Here is a 15,252-nt window from a genome sequence, read left to right as displayed (position 1 = left end):
ATGACGTATAGGGGCGGACCAAGCATCGCATATTTTCGCCCGCCGCGGCGAAGGCGAACAAGTGATGTTCGCCGGGAACTGTTCGCCGGCGAATAGTTCGGGACATCTCTATAGGAGATAGCTTGAAGCATCTACATCTCCAGTTCAAATCCTTAGGACAGTCAGGCCAACTGTCAGAACAACATTGGAATTGAAGTTTCAGGATTCAGAAAAGCACCTTTATTCAAGGATTAGGATCAGGCCGGAGTTTTGACCAGTGTAGGACTTTTATATTATTACAAGCCTAGTCTGAGCAGTAGCTTTCTTATGTATTACAAGAGCCTGTACTTCATTGAGGATTTGCATTTCCCTTTCCCCATATGTATGGGAGATTGTGCTTAATGCCGGATTGTATCAAGAGACTGTTTTAATGCATTGGATGTGTTGTTATCAAGAGTTATCTTCAGTAAAGTTCCCTTTTGAGTTTCATTCTGCTTGCCTCAGACTCAAGTTCCTCTATTAATACCACAGTAAATGGTTGTACCTCCATACAAAAGGTTCTGGCGTCACAACTACAAGGGACCTTGCCACTGGCACATTAATACAGCCTACCAAGGTCACCTCAAACCAACATCTGGCCAGTGTCCCTTACACCAGAGTGTGCCCCAGAGAAACCTTGTGCCGTTCTCCTTATCATTTATGCGAGCCTGCCCAGGGACGACATAACCGTGAGTAACCAGAACTGTATTTACCTCGGCCCTCCTATTGCTTACACCGTGACCTCACACATAATTCCCCTGCTAGGTCTGGCATAGCGCAACTGTAGTGTGAGAAATGCCTTTAGTTTAGTGTTGGTAGACCACTGGGGAGGGTGATAATAGTCTTGAATGTTTTTCCATTTGTACACAATCTGTCTGACTGGGGATTGGTGGAGTAAAGGCTCTTTAGAAATGGTTTTGTAGCCTTTTCCCCTGAAGAGCACCAACAACTCTTTTTCTGAGGTACTCAGAAATCATTTTCTTTGTGCCATGATACACTTCCACAAACGTGTTGTGAAGATCAAACATTCATAGATTCCTGTTCTTTAAATAAAACAGATCACCCACTCACACCTGATTGTTATCCGATTGATTGGAGACACTTGACTCTAATTTCTCCTTCAAATTATCTGCTAATGACATATTTTTGCCACTCACAGACATGTGATATTGGATCATTTTCATGATTAAATAAATCATTTCTTTGATTTGGTTATCATTCGAGATGAGCAAATTTCATGTTATGAAATTCGTTCACGCTTGTTTGGTGGTAAAAGCAGAATTGTGTTATGGATTCCGTTACCAGGGGCATAACTATCGTGGTCGCAGAGGGTGCGACCGCGACAGGGCCCGGCAGGGGGGTGGGCCCGCAAGTGCTTTTAGCCAGCCCAGTCCCCCTCCGCTTTGCTTTGCCTATTTAAAAAGTAAGTGACTAGTTCGGCTGCGCTGCATACATCCCCATACATACACCCTTTCTGCTCAATGTTGGCGAGACCCGGCGCTAGAGGTCACGGGTCTCTCGGGAAGACGTGATGATGCTGCCAGTGAGACGGGCTGACCGAACGCAGAACAGAGCAGAGCTAAGTATTTTTTTTTATTTTTTTTTAGGTATGCACATGCTGCGCGCCATACTGCGGGCACACGGCACTATGAATTGATTTTAGAAAGGGCCAGGGGGGGGGGGGGGCCTCAAAAAGAAGATAACATTTATACAGAAAGAGTGACAGCCTGGTGGGGGCACCTGGCAGTGGCCCTATGACTGAATTTAGAAAGGGGGGCCTGCACCAGCCATATAAGAGGTGGCCACAAATAAATAAAATCTATAAGTGAGAGGGGGGCAGGGGCAGCCAATTATTCAATTATATACATGGGTCAAAATGAAATATATACAGTCTGAGTGAGTGGGGGCCAAATGAAATATATACAGTCTGGGTGGGGGCCAAATTAAATATATACAGTCTGGGTGGGGGCCAAATGATATATACATAAAGAGGGAGGGGGCGGGGTAATGGGGGTGGGGGGCCCCAATTTATAGTTTGCCCTGGGGCCCATAGAACTCTAGTTATGACACTGTCCGTTACCACGGACCATAATGCAATTCTGTGATGGAATGCATAACGGAATACCTTTAGAAGTCTATTGCCTGCATAACGGATCCTTCCCGTTTCCGTTATGCATGAGAGGACTCACCTCTTATTTTAGGCATATTTTTGGCACAAAAGTCCTTTGCATCACAATCTGCGACTTTTCCCCGCTCACGCCAGGCCTAAAAAAGTGGCCCTAGCTTGGGCGGGGAAGTGACGGAATAGCAGGCCCGTCTCATTTACCATTTTCTACGCCTGTTTTAGACATCGAAAACGGCAAGGAAGCTGTTTTTCATTTAGAAGCAGCGGTGGATCCGCCGAAGTTATGTAGGGGCTGAAGCCTATCCACCACCAGTGCAGGGCCTTATTAAGACCGGCGGCTAAAACGCTGGTCTTAATAAATGTGCCCCATAGTGTTTACCCCACCAGGTCTGCAGCTCTAGACAGTGGGTACCTGAAGTTGCTTATGTCTTTCATGGCTGTGCCCCTGAGCATTCTTCCACCCATCTCCAGCTACATGACAGCTATAAAAGACTCTCCTATGAGCATAGAGGCGCCAGTACAGCTGTTGTGTAATTAGAGAGGGGTGGGAGTTTGCTGAGTCATGGAGAGGAGAGGCCACTCAGAGGTGACTGTACAGAAGAACATTGTTTTAGAACCAATTAGGGGGTTTCTGGACAACCAGAACCCTCCCCCTCAATTGCACCATTGATACACATATTATTTTTGGGCCATAGTATCTGTCATAATGATTTATACAGTGCCTTATTGTCTCTATTTTATTTTATTTTTTTAATATGTCATCTTTATACTTTCCTATTCTTGAAAATAACATATATGGCATTATTTTACTAGTTCAACATTGTTCTTTCTTTTTTTTTGCTCAACTTTTCACTAAGTTTACTTCAGTAACTTTCTTTCTCTTGTGGTTTTCCATTTCCTGTCAGATACAGCTGGATTTTGTATGACCTCCTCATTAGTTTATATCTATGTGTGTCTTGTACAATAATATGTTCCAGAATCTGCAGCCTCCATGTTATTCATCTGGAGATAGACCTGCTTCTTGGAGTTGTCTTTTGTGATGGTCGTTCTACTCTTCATTGAATCAGCATAATAGGTGTTGCCATTGCTCCATATTTGTCCAATCCATTCCAGTCCTTTCCCAGGATGTTGTCTGATCCAGCTTACAGCATAGCTGGTTAACTCAAACCCAGACACTGTACAGGTCAGATCGAGTTTCTGTGAAGGTTTCACAAGTCCTGGTCCTGACTCCTGTAGTGTCTGACAGAGGACACCTATAATACAGTGAACATAATAAGACAAATATGGTTTATAATTGGTTACAATTCATATTAGTAATGTAATACAGACTGATTCTAGATCTTACTTATTGGGGAAAACACCACGAAAAATAACATAAAATCCATTTTCATTGGGCTGATTTAGATAAGGTAGAGAATGATAAATTGTCCAATTCTTTATATGCTGGAGTCTTGCATATTTGCATAGTAGCCTCCACCTCTGGTTCCAGTGCTGAATAGAGGAGGATATATATCACGAATGTCAGTACATTTTATTTTTCAACTTAAATGGATATTATATGGGAAGACCACTGGTTTCAGTATAGTTATCAGGGATGTGTCCTCTAATGAGCCATTCACTCATGTGTAACATGAAAAGGACAGATTTATAGCCACTGGATGCAAACAATGAAAGATCTTATTGGATAATGGGAGAGACCTTTAAAATTATGAGGAAATTATACAGACAGTAAATTTAAAAACTTGTTATTATACTGTATATTTTAAAATTGTCCCCTTTCCATAATGGTCATTTTGATATACCGTATTTTTTGCCCTGTAAGAAGCACTTTTTTTACCCCCAAAGTGTGGGGGGGGATGTCAATGCATTTTATGGGGCGAATACTAATGAGTGCTTCCATTATAGAAGTACTAATTAGTACAGGAGGACCGGGAAGCGGTGAATGCAGTGCTCCCCAGGCTCTGTATTCACCGCCTCCTGGTCTTCCTCGGCCTCTCGCTGTGCTGTAACTGCACACATCGTAAGGAATTCTGCACGTTCTGTGACCTTATGCTGTGTTGCGTCGGGTCACAGCACAGAGTGCAACAGGAAGAACAAGTATAGAGTGGATGTCAGGAGCAGTGGCGGAGTCCGGAGCAGGGGAGTATTTATTAATTTTTTTGCTGATCTGCGCATGGGGGTCTGATCTGAGGTCTGCCTGGGGTGTCATTCACATTGTGGGTCTGAAGAGGGGGGATCTTTTTCACATTTGGGTCTGATCTGAGGTCTTATTGGGGGTCTGAGCTGAGGTCTGATTGGGGGTCTTATTAACATTGGGGGTCTGAGTTGACATTAGGGTTCTGTTTGGGGCTCTAAGCTGAGGTCTGATTAACATTGGGTTTCTGATTGGGGGTCTGAGCTGAGGTCTAATGAAAAATATTTTTTCCTTATTTTCCTCCTCTAAAACCTAGTTTCGTCTTATGGGCAGGTGTGTCTCATTGGGTAAAAAATATGGTACATCTGTAAGCCCAGTAGGAGTAAGTGCATGGAGGATGGGAGAGGTAGTGGCTCTGGAAATAATAATTGTACACAGTGGCAATCCTCACTTCTATGATCCCTAGGGCTGCCCAGTGACAGGACGGCTCATTCTTTCTTCCTTCAGGGCACACCGTGATGTTGGGGCTCCTGCTTGGTGGTAGTTGGCATGCTCTTGGTGTTAGGTGTTTTGTCAGGGTGCATGGCAGGAGATGTAGGTGCAGTGGCCGACATATGGTGCTGGAGTCAGGAACCAGTTGTTTTAAATAAACAAGTCTCTCTTTACTAGAGTGGAACTAAAGTGGAGAATGGGAGAAGTAGTACATTCAACTGTCTCAAGGCACAATTCCAAATAGTTCCCATGGCAAATTCTCCACAGCAGCAATGCACAGATACTTACAGTGGATATAAAAAGTCTGCACACCCCTGTTAAAATGTCAGGTTCCTGTGCTGTAAAAAAATGAGACAAAGATAAATCATTTCAGAACTTTTTCCACCTTTAATGTGACCTATAAACTGTACCACCCAATTGAAAAACAAACTGAAATCTTTTAGGTAGATGGAAGAAAAACAAACAAAAAAACTAAAATAATGTGGTTGCAAGAGTGTGCACACCCTCTTATAACTGGGGATGTAGCTGTGTTCAGAATTAAGCAATCACAATCATGTTAAATAGGAGTCAGCATACACCTGCCATCATTTAAAGTGCCTCTGATTAACCCCAAATAAAGTTCAGCTGCTCTACTTGGTCTTTCCTGAAATTTTCTTAGTCACATCCCACAGCAGAAGCCATGGTCCACAGAGAGCTTCCAAAGCATCAGAGGGATCTCATTGTTAAAAGGTATCAGTCAGGAGAAGGGCACAAAAGAATTTCCAAGGCATTAGATATACCTTGGAACACAGTGAAGACAGTCATCATCAAGTGGAGAAAATATGGCACAACAGTGACATTACCAAGAACTGGACGTCCCTCCAAAATTGAGAAAAAGACGAGACTAAAACTGGTCTGGGAGGCTACCAAGAGGCCTACAGCAACATTAAAGGAGCTGCAGGAATATCTGGCAAGTACTGGCTGTGTGGTACATGTGACAATAATCTCCCGTATTCTTCATATGTCTGGGCAATGGGGTAGAGTGGCAAGATGAAAGCCTTTTCTTACGAAGAAAAACATCCAAGCCATGCTACATTTTGCAAAAACACATCTGAAGTCTCCCAAAAGCATGTGGGAAAAGGTGTTATGGTCTGATAAAAGCAAGGTTGAACTTTTTGGCCATAATTCCAAAAGATATATTTGGCCCAAAAACAACACTGCACATCACCAAAAGAACACCATACCCACAGTGAAGCATGGTGGTGGCAGCATCATGCCAAGGGGCTGTTTTTCTTCAGCTGGAACTTAGTTAAGCTAGAGGGAATTATGAACAGTTCCAAATACCAGTCAATATTGGCACCAAACCTTCAGGCTTCTGCTAGAAAGCTGAACATGAAGAGGAACTTCATCTTTCAGCATGAAAACGACCCAAAGCATACATCCAAATCAACAAAGGAATGGCTTCACCAGAAGAAGATTAAAGTTTTGGAATGGCTCAGCCAGAGCCCAGACCTGAATCCTATTGAAAATCTGTGGGGTGATCTGAAGAGGGCTGTGCACAGGAGATGACATCGCAATCTGACAGATTTGGAGTGTTTTTGCCAAGAAGAGTGGGCAAATCTTGCCAAGTCAAAATGTGCCATGCTGATAGACTCATACCCAAAAAGACTGAGTGCTGTAATAAAATCAAAAGGTGCGTCAACAAAGTATTAGTATAAGGGTGTGCACGCTTATGCAAGCATATTATTTTATTTTTATATTTTTTCTTCCCTCTACCTAAAATATTTCAGTTAGTTTTTCAATTGAGTGGTACAGTTTATAGCTCACATTAAAGGTGGAAAAAGTTCTGAAATGATTTATCTTTGTCTAATTTTTTTTACATCACAGAAACCTGACATTTTAACAGGGGTGTGTAGACTTTTTATATCCACTGTAAATGTGATGTGCAAAAATTTGAGCAAATATGGGGTGCACTAAACTTTATGACTTTTTGAAGCCATTTTTTGGCATAAAGGGGACAATAAATGTCTTTTTATGTCACTAGTTTATTATGCCCTCAAACAGTGCAGCATAAAACTGGTAATATATCAAAAGAGTTTTTACAATAATTTTCATTTTAATGAAAATCTGTTCATTTTATTTCCTAGATGGCCTTCAGAGTTTTTCTCATAAGTCAAGGATTGTGCTGCCACCTCCTGTCATATGTGGTAACAAATAATGTTTTTGGTACAAGTATAAAGTAGTTTCCCACGACTCAGTTTCTTTTGGCACAGGTTGCAAATGGCATCGCTGTTATCAGAGGCAGACACACAAAAAAAATGCCACACTGCTGAGCTTTGCAATGACGGCATTCTGGTGGTGGCAACAGCATGCGTTGATTGGCGTGCTGTCTGGCTGACCCCGGGTGCCGATACATGCTGTCTGACTGTGCCGCTAGCTCCTTGCAACGACCTCCCCCTGCTTCCAACTCGTCTCCTCCTCCTCTCTGTCTCCCCATCTGAACTTTCCCCCTCTTCTTCTTCTCTTCGAGCAGGCACCCACGTGACATCCACGGACACATCGTCATCATCAACCGCTTCACTTGTATCTGACAACTCAGCAAAGGAAGCAGCAGCGGGTACAACATCATCATCATCACACCGTACGTCCATGTGTGTAATGCTGCCTGACTGAGACATATCCCTGTTATCTACATCCTCTGGCAATAATGGTTGTGCATCACTCATTTCTTCCAACTGATGTGTAAATAACTCCTCTGACAGATCAAGTGAAGCAGCTGTGGTGCTAGTGTTGGTGGTGGCGGCAGGCGGGCGAGTGGTAACTTGAGAGGTGCCCGAAGCTGAGCTGGAGGAGGATGGTGCGTCAAGGTTCCTAGCGGAAGCTGTAGAAGATTGGGTGTCCTGTGTTAGCCAGTCAACTATGTCCTCAGAACTTTTCGAGTTCAGGGTACGTGGCCTCTGAACACTGGGCATTATTCTAGGGCCAAAGGAAATCACAGCACCATGACCACGACGGCCCCTGCAGAGAGGCCTGCCTCTGCCAGTCATTTTTTTTTCAATTAGTTGTATTATGCGTGCAAGCTACTGTGACACCAGATATGAGTGGTGGCACTGGGCACTGGCAGTAGTGGGCACAGTACACGCTGTGGGCCTGACACACACGCTTGCAGGCAACTGCAATTATATTACAGTGAAAAAATAAAAAGAGAGAATTGTGATGGCACACTCGCACTTGGTTTAAATTAAAAGATATTTATTATTGTTGGTTAAAATGTTTAATTAAAATAAATGCTATTAATAAAATTATGAGAGGAAAATAATGGTAGGAATCACCAAAAGTTGCAAATAGTAAAGTGAGATGACAATTCGTGATGTTGCTTGGGATAAGGTCTGATTGGACTGCTTTATGTGAAAAAATGGGCAATAATAAACAAGATCAGGGTATTTATGGCAGGGATAATGTTCCAATGTTCAAAAGTTTCTTTCAATATATTCTAGAGTCCGTGAAAATATAGTCACATAAATATTTAGTGCTGCGTAGATTCAATTTTATAGAGTTGTAGTAGTCTTTAAAAAGTGTGAGATATCTTCTCATATAAAATCCAATGAAGAAAAAATATATAAAAATGTCCGTGCAAAACAATTGTGAGAAAATGCTGCTCAATTGAGTAAAGATGTGTTGTGCACAACAAAAATATTAAATGGCAAATCAGTGCTCTTTGAAAATTTTTTAAATATAAAACATAGCATATATGTCGCATAGATAGTGTTCATGTGTTGGAACACTTAGGGTTAACTGCTATTATAGCCGTATAAGTTATGTAGTAGGATGCTCGTCTTTTAAAGAGAGAGCGACACTCCTGGTAATTTGCTGGTTCGCTCAAATTTGCATATAGGCTTTCCAATTAATCTTAGTGGATATTGCTTATATTGTTATAAAAAGTACATTCCATAATAATGCATATGAGCAATTAAGGTTGCGTTGTACTTTACCCCTCTTCGGCTTATTGTAGTGTCTTCTGTTCTGCAAGGACCTGCGTGGCGTCCCACGTGATCGCTTGCCTTACCATGTGATGCTGCACGTGATGGTGCACGTGATGATGATGCAGCTTGGTGTCACACGGATCCTGGTTGTTGATTGGCCAATCCTTTGACTGTGGGAAGATTTGAAAATTTATAGCGGTAGCGAATATTTTCATCAAACAATCTTCACTTTCAGAGTCAGATCCTTTGAAGTCCTCACTGTTTCCTCAGACCAGACGCGTTTCGAGACACTTTCTGGTCTCTTCCTCAGTGGTCAATTACTAAGTCCCTGACTCTATAACCTATCACAGATCAGCACCGGTGCCACTCACAGTTCTGCAGATTCTCTTGGATCCCATAAGATGCAGTCTGGATCCAGGTCCGGTCGCTTGCTTGTCTGTCTTTATCCCTCTGGTCACAACAGATGCAGCTCTCCACCTCTGGCAGGAGGGATCCGGCTGGTACTCGTCTGGTACGGGTCTCTACACGGTCCCACTTCTTCTGGAACACACAGTGAAGTCTCTTTCTCTGGGTCACAGCTGCAGCACTTCAGTTCAGAGTCTATCTTGGCCTGTCTCCAGCACAGCCAGCTTCTCAGGACTCTATCAGTCAGGCTCCATGTCCTATCACTAGCCTTTACTTGGCTCCTAACATGGCAGCCATCCTCTCACAGCTCTCAGGACACTCCCACCTCCAGCCAGGACTCAAACCCCTGGAACTTCTGGCTCCTCCTACCTCTTGTGCATCTCAGCAACACTTCAGCTTCCTCATTCTCAGAGCCACAGTGGCCTCTAGTGGCTGAAATAAGTCATTACAGTCTATGAAGCACCATATTGTAGATATCTGTACAAAAAACAGTATTCTAGGGGCTGACCCTTACAACACCAGATATGAGTGGTGCAACTGGGCACTGGCAGTAGTGGGCACAGTACACGTTGTAGGCCTGACACACACACTTGCAGGCAACTGCAATTATATTACAGTGAAATTTTATTTTATTTTCTTAAATGCAAGCTACTGTGACACCAGATATAAGTGGTGCAGCTGGGCACTGGCAGTAGTGGGCACAGTACATGTTGTAGGCCTGACACACACGCTTGCAGGCAACTGCAATTATATTACAGTGAAAAATTATATTTTTATTTTTAAATGCAAGCTACTGTGACACCAGATATGAGTGGTGGCACTGGGCACTGGCAGTAGTGGGCACAGTACACGCTGTGGGCCTTACACACACGCTTGCAGGCAACTGCAATTATATTACAGTGAAAGAATTGTTTTTTATTTTTAAATGCAAGCTACTGTGACACCAGATATGAGTGGTGCAACTGGGCACTGGCAGTAGTGGGCACAGTACACGCTGTAGGCCTGACACACACGCTTGCAGGCAACTGCAATTAGATTACAGTGAAAGAATTGTTTTTTATTTTTAAATGCAAGCTACTGTGACACCAGATATGAGTGGTGGCACTGGGCACTGGCAGTACTGGGCACAGTACACGTTGTAGGCCTGACACACACGCTTGCAGGCAACTGCAATTATATTACAGTGAAAATTTTATTTTTATTTTTAAATGCAAGCTACTGTGACACCAGATATGAGTGGTGGCACTGGGCACTGGCAGTAGTGGGCACAGTGCACGCTGTGGTCCTGACACACACGCTTGCAGGCAACTGCAATTGTATTACAGTGAAAAAATTTATTTTTATTTTTAAATGCAAGCTACTGTGACACCAGATATGAGTGGTGGCACTGGGCACTGGCAGTAGTGGGCACAGTACACGTTGTAGGCCTGACACACACACTTGCAGGTAACTGCAATTATATTACAGTGAAATTTTATTTTATTTTTTTAAATGCAAGCTACTGTGACACCAGATATAAGTGGTGCAGCTGGGCACTGGCAGTAGTGGGCACAGTACATGTTGTAGGCCTGACACACACGCTTGCAGGCAACTGCAATTATATTACAGTGAAAAATTATATTTTTATTTTTAAATGCAAGCTACTGTGACACCAGATATGAGTGGTGGCACTGGGCACTGGCAGTAGTGGGCACAGTACACGCTGTGGGCCTTACACACACGCTTGCAGGCAACTGCAATTATATTACAGTGAAAGAATTGTTTTTTATTTTTAAATGCAAGCTACTGTGACACCAGATATGAGTGGTGCAACTGGGCACTGGCATTAGTGGGCACAGTACACGCTGTAGGCCTGACACACACGCTTGTAGGCAATTGCAATTATATTACAGTGAAAAAATTGTTGTTGTTTTTTTAATGCAAGCTACTGTGACACCAGATATGAGTGATGGCACTGGACACTGGCAGTAGTGGGCACAGTACACGCTTTAGGCCTGACACACACGCTTGCAGGCAACTGCAAATATATTACAGTGAAAAAATTGTTGTTTTTTTAAAAATGCAAGCTACTGTGACACCAGATATGAGTGGTGGCACTGGGCACTGGCAGTAGTGGGCACGCTGTGGGCCTGACACACACGCTGGCAGGCAACTGCAATTAGATTACAGAGAAAAGAAAAGCAGACTGATGTACTAGCCCTAAAAAGGGCTTTTTGGGCTGCTGTCTGGACGCTGTCCTTACAGCAGATCAGATGAGTCTTTGAGGACTGAAGTGGACACAGAACACTGGCCTAGCTAACGATTTCCCTATTAAATCAGCAGCAGCTGCCATGTCCCTGCTCTAACTAACACTGCAGCTTCCGAATGATATTAAGATGGATGCTGTCCTTGCTTTTTGATAGGAGGTGGGATGGTCTGGGAGGGAGGGTATGCTGCTGATTGTCTGGAATGTGTCTGCTGGCTTTGAGGTACTGCTCAATGATGACGTATAGGGGGTGGACCGAACATCGCATATGTTCGCCCGCCGCGGCGAATGCGAACAAGCGATGTTCGCCGGGAACTGTTTGCCGGCGAATAGTTCGGGACATCTCTATAGGAGATAGCTTGAAGCATCTACATCTCCAGTTCAAATCCTTAGGACAGTCAGGCCAACTGTCAGAACAACATTGGAATAGAAGTTTCAGGATTCAGAAAAGCACCTTTATTCAAGGATTAGGATCAGGCCGGAGTTTTGACCAGTGTAAGACTTTCATATTATTACAAGTCTAGTCTGAGCAGTAGCTTTCTTATGTATTACAAGAGCCTGTACTTCATTGAGGATTTGCATTTCCCTTTCCCCATATGTATGGGAGATTGTGCTTAATGCCAGATTGTATCAAGAGACTGTTTTAATGCATTGGATGTGTTGTTATCAAGAGTTATCTTCAGTAAAGTTCCCTCAGACTCAAGTTCCTCTATTAATACCACAGTAAATGGTTGTACCTCCATACAAAAGGTTCTGGCGTCACAACTACAAGGGACCTTGCCACTGGTACATTAATACAGACTACCAAGGGCACCTCAAACCACCATCTGGCCAGTGTCCCTTACACCAGAGTGTGCCCCAGAGAATTCCTGTGCCGTTCTCCTTATCACTTATGCGAGCCTGCCCAGGGACGACATAACCGCGAGTAACTGTCACTACCAGAGCTTTGGGACGTTCTCACAGCTCTGTTTCTCCACCCCTGTGATGATGTCACTACTAGAGCTGGGAGGAGTTCTCACTGCTCTGTTTACTTTTGGTTTCCTTCCTCCCAGCTGTTCCTCATGCGTTTGATTTCCCTCTCTTTATATCACCCCTCCTCCTATTGTATGGCGTGGATTATAGTTCTCATTTCAGTTGTAGCTCTTGCTTTAGTATCTTCACTTGTAGCTATCAGTTCACTGGACCTGTGTTCTGCTGCAGCAAGCACTCCGGATATTGCCAGCTGTCCTTGGATCCGTCTTCTCTGCGGCTGCAACACCTTCAGCTAAGTGTACAGACATTGTTGTGTACCTGATTATTTTCTGACTGGATCTGAGGTGGCCACGGTTCCCTCCATATACTGAGTAGGGCACCGGTGGCCGTGCCCCTTCCACTATTGTAGGGGTTACAGTGGTCATCAGTCTTAGGTACGTGGGCATGCCTCGTTCCGCCATTTGGATCCGGGCATGTGCTTTAGCAGCATAGGGAGAGCTTTGAGGGTCTGACAGGGGTCACCCTTTATCCTCCCTAGTTTGGGTCCGGTCAGTAGCTCTTTTACTGTGTATACTATTGTTGCTCACATACAGCCGTGACATTATAATCCACCAAAACTGTCCTTTTTTGACATGGATCCGCTTTCTGGCCTGGTTGACCGCATGCAGGGTCTTTCTTTGGAAGTAGCGGATCTCCGTCAATCTATGACTCAGCTACAAGCATTGGGCCCTGCTCCGGCTCATGGAGTCTGTTGCGAGCCAAAGGTCTCACTTCCGGAAACGTTCTCCGGGGGCAGTGAGAATTTTGTTCGCTTCAGAGAGGCATGCAAACTCCATTTTTGCTTGTGTCCACACTCCTCTGGTAAGGAGGAGCAGAGGGTGAGGATTGTCATCTCCCTGCTCAGGGGTAATGCTCAGACTCGGGCTTTTTCGCTGCCATCAGAGGATCCCTCCCTTCGATCCGTGGAAAGATTTTTTGTGGCCCTGGGGCAGATTTATGATGACCCGGATCGTGTTGCTCTGGCCGAATCTAACTTACGTGTTTTATGCCAGAACAAACTGTCTGCGGAGCTTTATTGTTCTGAATTTCGGAGATGGGCAGCTGATTCGGGTTGGAATGATGCTGCACTCCGGAGTCAGTTCTGTCATGGTCTCTCAGAGAGATTGAAAGATGCGTTTGCTTTTCATGAGAGACCAACGTCCTTAGAGTCTGCCATGTCATTGGAGGTACGCCTTGACAGGCGTCTAAGAGAAAGAAACGAGACCTCTCTGTCCAGCCATTGTCAGTCTAGGGGCAGTGGTGCGGACTCATTCAGTGTGCAGGGGCCTCATCCTGTCTCGCTCCCCTCTGAGGAGGAGCCCATGCAGCTAGGTCGACTTGCCCCTGATAAAAGAGGATTTAGTCCTCAGAGTATGGTGTGTTTTTGTTGTGGGGGCATAGGTCATTTGGCAAATGTTTGTCCGTCTAGGAGATTCTTGAACTGTACTAAGAGCGATAATAAGAGAAAAACCTCAAAAGGTAAATCATCAAATTCTGCTTCATCTGCTACTTTGGGCAAAGTTGATGTAGGAATTGATGCTTTTCCTCTGACCTGCAGTTCCCGTTTTCTCCTGTCTGCCAGGGTGGCGCTAGAGAGCAAAGTCATTTCTTGTGAGATTTTTGTCGATAGTGGAGCGGCCGTCAATCTTATTGACACTCAATTTGTAGCCATGCATGGTTTTCAGGTTTGCACATTAGAAAAGGATATACCTGTTTTTGCTATTGACTCTGCTCCACTCTCACAGAGATCTCTGAAGGGCATTGTTCACAATATCCGGCTAGCTGTAGGTGACACTCATGTGGAGGATATATCTTGTTTTGTCCTTAACGGATTGCCTTCTCCTCTAGTTTTGGGGTTACCCTGGCTCACTAGACATAACCCCACTATTGTAGAAAAATGAGGAAGGGGACAGTGTCTCCCCGAAACGCGTCTGGCGTCATACCTTTGGACGAATACCCCATCTTCTACTAAGTGCACTACAAAGAAAAGAAAATAAACCTTTGGATTCAGTGTTGGAATCACTGCAACACGTCATCCATCAGCGCTGAAAGAGAAAGGCTTACCATCCTTGCATCCGGTTCAAATTACCCGCGGACAACACGAGGGACGCGAGCAGCTCCATAGCCGGGACGCCGGCTGATCTAGCAGAGCAGGAGCTCGTATCCAAGCCCTTATTTTGTCCAACGGTGCCAATAAAGGTAAGCCCACAACTCTAGTGGGTATAACATCTAGACTTATTTCCCTGAACACCGACTGAATATACCGCTTGCGACGACTGAAACAATCTGTGCTGCGACAACTCACCAATACAGTGCAGCAGTCGGCAGTTGGACACGGTGCAGCATCGGCTTGTGGCGGCTGTGTGCATCTTTTTGGTATTGACATTGTAACCAAAACTAACTTGCACGGGCTACCCTAGCTACATGCTATAACATTGGGAGAAAGAGTGGACACAACTTACTTTCCATTCACAAAGGAGTGGGATTGCAATTTTGTCATACATAAGGATTTTTGATATATTCGTCAGAGACATATCCTCTACATCATATGGCTGATTGATTCATTTTAAATATTAGATGTTATAAAATTTCCATTTGATACTGTGTTCAATCACTGAGTGGATACTACTTGTGCCAATCCGTCTCTCACACATCAGATCATCTAGGTGGAGACGTTTTGACGCTATTATTGTCCACCCTGGAATTGTTATCATCTTTGTCATATAAACCATATGACAATCAAATAGAGAGCAGACATAGGATATTGTGTTTTATCTTTTTATGTATCTTTTATTTATGGTTTATTATTTTTCATTTTAACATATATATTAATATTAATAAAAAATATCCTACATTTCCA

At 43.9% G+C, this 15,252-nt stretch overlaps 1 gene segment (V, D, J or C); it reads right to left on the bottom strand.

The window, feature by feature from the left end:
• Positions 1 to 3,088: 3,088 nt before the first annotated feature.
• Positions 3,089 to 3,609, bottom strand: LOC120990851. The segment is given in 2 exon segments: positions 3,089 to 3,396; positions 3,489 to 3,609. Coding segments are annotated over 2 exon segments (354 nt in total).
• Positions 3,610 to 15,252: the final 11,643 nt, after the last annotated feature.

The sequence above is a fragment of the Bufo bufo genome, chromosome 2, assembly GCF_905171765.1.
Source record: "Bufo bufo chromosome 2, aBufBuf1.1, whole genome shotgun sequence".
NCBI lineage: Eukaryota > Metazoa > Chordata > Amphibia > Anura > Bufonidae > Bufo > Bufo bufo.
The sequence above is the reverse complement of the archived record's forward strand: the minus strand, read 5'-3'. Positions and strand labels throughout refer to the sequence as shown.